General features: G+C 38.1%; 1 protein-coding gene across 1 annotated transcript in view; it reads left to right on the forward strand.

The window, feature by feature from the left end:
* The window catches only part of LOC106875361 (uncharacterized), a 142,593-nt gene that overhangs the window by 100,295 nt on the left and 39,252 nt on the right, over positions 1-3,046 (forward strand). Inside the window, exon 35 of the mRNA XM_052966732.1 lies at positions 1,696-1,815. Coding sequence (XP_052822692.1) covers positions 1,696-1,815 — 120 coding nt within the window. The remainder of the gene's footprint in view (positions 1-1,695; positions 1,816-3,046) is intronic.

Here is a 3,046-nt window from a genome sequence, read left to right on the forward strand (position 1 = left end):
TATATATATATATATATATATATATATATATATATATATATGTGTGTGAGTGTGTGTGTATACATATGTGCGTGTGTTTATATATATTTATTCATTTATTGTTTTACATGTTTCAGCCCATAGGCTGAAGCACTGCCATGCTGTTTCAACCATGCTGGAGCACCGCCAGCGTAATCATCTTTTCAGTTGCGAGTCTTATGCGACTGGCTTTTGGCGAAGGAAGGAGTTCGATGCATCTGCCCTGTTTTGAGTTTCTTGCCTTGATATAGGCTCATCTGGGACCTTGGACAGAAGGAGACCAAATAGTTTTTTGAAAATGTCTACCCCTGTGCCCTCAGGTGTTTTAGCAAAGGATTAAATAACTATCTGAAACCCTAAGTTTTCCTGAAAACTTCAATTTATAAAAGAATCTCATTTGCTTAGTAAATATTTCTTTCAGTAATTTATCGTAGTTGTAATATATCTCTCATTTAAACAAACTTCAAAGTAACCCGACTACGTTTAGCGTACTAAAAATAGCAGCGATCACATAGTTATTATTGTAAGGCTTATAACGTCTAATAGTTTCTAGTTTATTACCATAAAGGCAAATGGTTAAGCAGGTTTGTATAACGTGCCTTGTGTCTTCATGACAAGAAGCTATTTGTAACTCTTTCTTAATACAGTGCACATTAAATGATATTTATTTCTCATTGAATGGAGTATATTTTTTGTTGATCCTACGTCAACAGAACAGTAAATTATATATATATATATATATATATACGAATGTGCCAGCACACACCAGCTTGAGACATGCCCCCCCCCCCTCACGCACTTCTCACGAAGAATTCCGGAAGGAGCTTCGTGAGACCAATGCAGAGACACTTCCGGGGGAAAAAAAAAGAACCGTTGGAAAATCGATTGTAGCTGTAACTCAATCAATCCCTAGGAATATCTGAAGAAGGAACTTTTATATTCCGAAATAGTATATGAGACTATGGATGATTAAATTACGTCGGTTATTATAGTCCATTGTTGTTTTTATAGTGCATTGCTGTGCTATTCAAAACACATTATTATTATTTATTATTATATATACACGCTATTCGTGGAGGCGCAATGGCCCAGTGGTTAGGGCAAAGGACTCGCGGATCATAAGATCGCGGTTTCGATTCCCAGACCGGGCGTTGTGAGTGTTTATTGAGCGAAAACACCTAAAGCTCCACGAGGCTCCGGCAGGGGATGGTGGCGAACCCTACTGTGCTCTTTCACCACAACTTTCTCTCACTCTTACTTCCTGTTTCTGTTGTGCCTGTAATTCAAAGGGTCAGCCTTGTCACACACTGAATATCTCCGAGAACTACGTTAAGGGTACACGTGTCTGTGGAGTGCTTAGCCACTTGCACGTTAATTTCACGAGCAGGCTGTTCCGTTGATCGGATCCACTGGAACCCTCGACGTCGTAAGCGACGGAGTGCCAACAACAATACACGCTATTGCTTCACCACCATCCTGGCCATCTTCATTTATCCCACTTACCTCAAGTATTTGTTAGAGTTCTGATACGTGTAATATAATTGATATTTTTTAGACTGACATTAAAAGAATAGAATTAATAGAATTAACAGTATTCATTAACATATGTTAATTAATGTGCAAATGTACTTTTTATATATAAACGTTGTATTCATTTCTCGTCACTTCTTTCTGCAGATGACAATGAATGTCGGCTCTCTATGTGTCCATGGTCTGCCAAGTGTTACAATTTACCAGGAACATTTAGCTGTGTTTGTTATAGCGGTTTCAACCAGACGGGGCCAACCACGTGTGAAGGTATTTTCCAATACATTTTATAAATATAGAATATTTTTTTCTAGTTTTTATTAATATTCAGCAGAAACAACAGAGTGACTCAAGGGACAAGAGTGTCGTGAGTTAGCACTTACCAAACTAACGCACGAAACTCTCGCACTTTCAGTCACTTTGTTGCTTCTGATAAATATTAATAATGCGTATGTATTTATTTCTTTATTGCCCACAGGGGGCAAACAAGAACAAACGGATTAAGTCGATTACATCGACCCCAGTGCGTAACTGGTATTTATTTAAACCACCCCGAAAGGATGAAAGGCAAATTCGACTTCGGCAGTATTTGAACTGAGAACGTAACGGCGGGCGAAATACTGCTAAGCATTTCGCTCAGCGTGCTAACGATTCTGCCATCTCGCTACCCTTACAATAATGCGTATATACTATGCCTTCTAAAATTAACTTTGCCTCACATCATTTTGAGTTCGATAAAATAGTACCACTGTGGGGCGATGAAATGGCAGAACTGTAAGGCGGTGAGCTGGCAGAAACATTAGCGCGCCGGGCGAAATGCTTAGCGGTATTTCGTCTGCCGTTACGTTCTAAGGTTCAAATTCCGCCAAGGTCGACTTTGCCTTTCATCTTTTCGGGGTCGATAAAGTAAGTACCAATTACACACTGGGGGTCGATGTAATCAACTTAATCCCTTTGTCTGTCCTTGTTTTTCCCCTCTATGTTTAAGCCCCTTGTGGGCAATAAAGAAATATGAACTGTAAGAAAATTGGGTCAGGTCTCTACAATTCCACTCGGAAAAAGCATAGTAAAAGCTATGACAAATGCTTTGTGGTATTCGAAATCATAAAGCATAGCCCAGACACCGCAAGCTTCCATTCCCGGCATTTCGTCTATGATTAGTTCTCATTTCCGCCGAGGTCGACTTACCTTTTATCCCTCTTGAAGTGGACGAAATAGGTATCAGTTGAGCACAGGGATCGCTGTAATCGACTAGCCCCCTACCACAAACTTGCTGCGTTAAGCATGAAATTTGAAATATACTATATATATACATATATAAACATATATCTTTCGAAATTTGGATATTGATTTCCTGTGAATATTATTAATAATTTTATAAATTTATTAATGATATAAAAACATATATATATCTATTTGCTCAAAGTAATAGAGCACTTAATATAAGCTCAATAAAATACTCCTTTTGAATATTCTTTATAATATATATATATGTATGTAT

Source organism: Octopus bimaculoides, chromosome 3 (assembly GCF_001194135.2).
Source record: "Octopus bimaculoides isolate UCB-OBI-ISO-001 chromosome 3, ASM119413v2, whole genome shotgun sequence".
Lineage (NCBI taxonomy): Eukaryota > Metazoa > Mollusca > Cephalopoda > Octopoda > Octopodidae > Octopus > Octopus bimaculoides.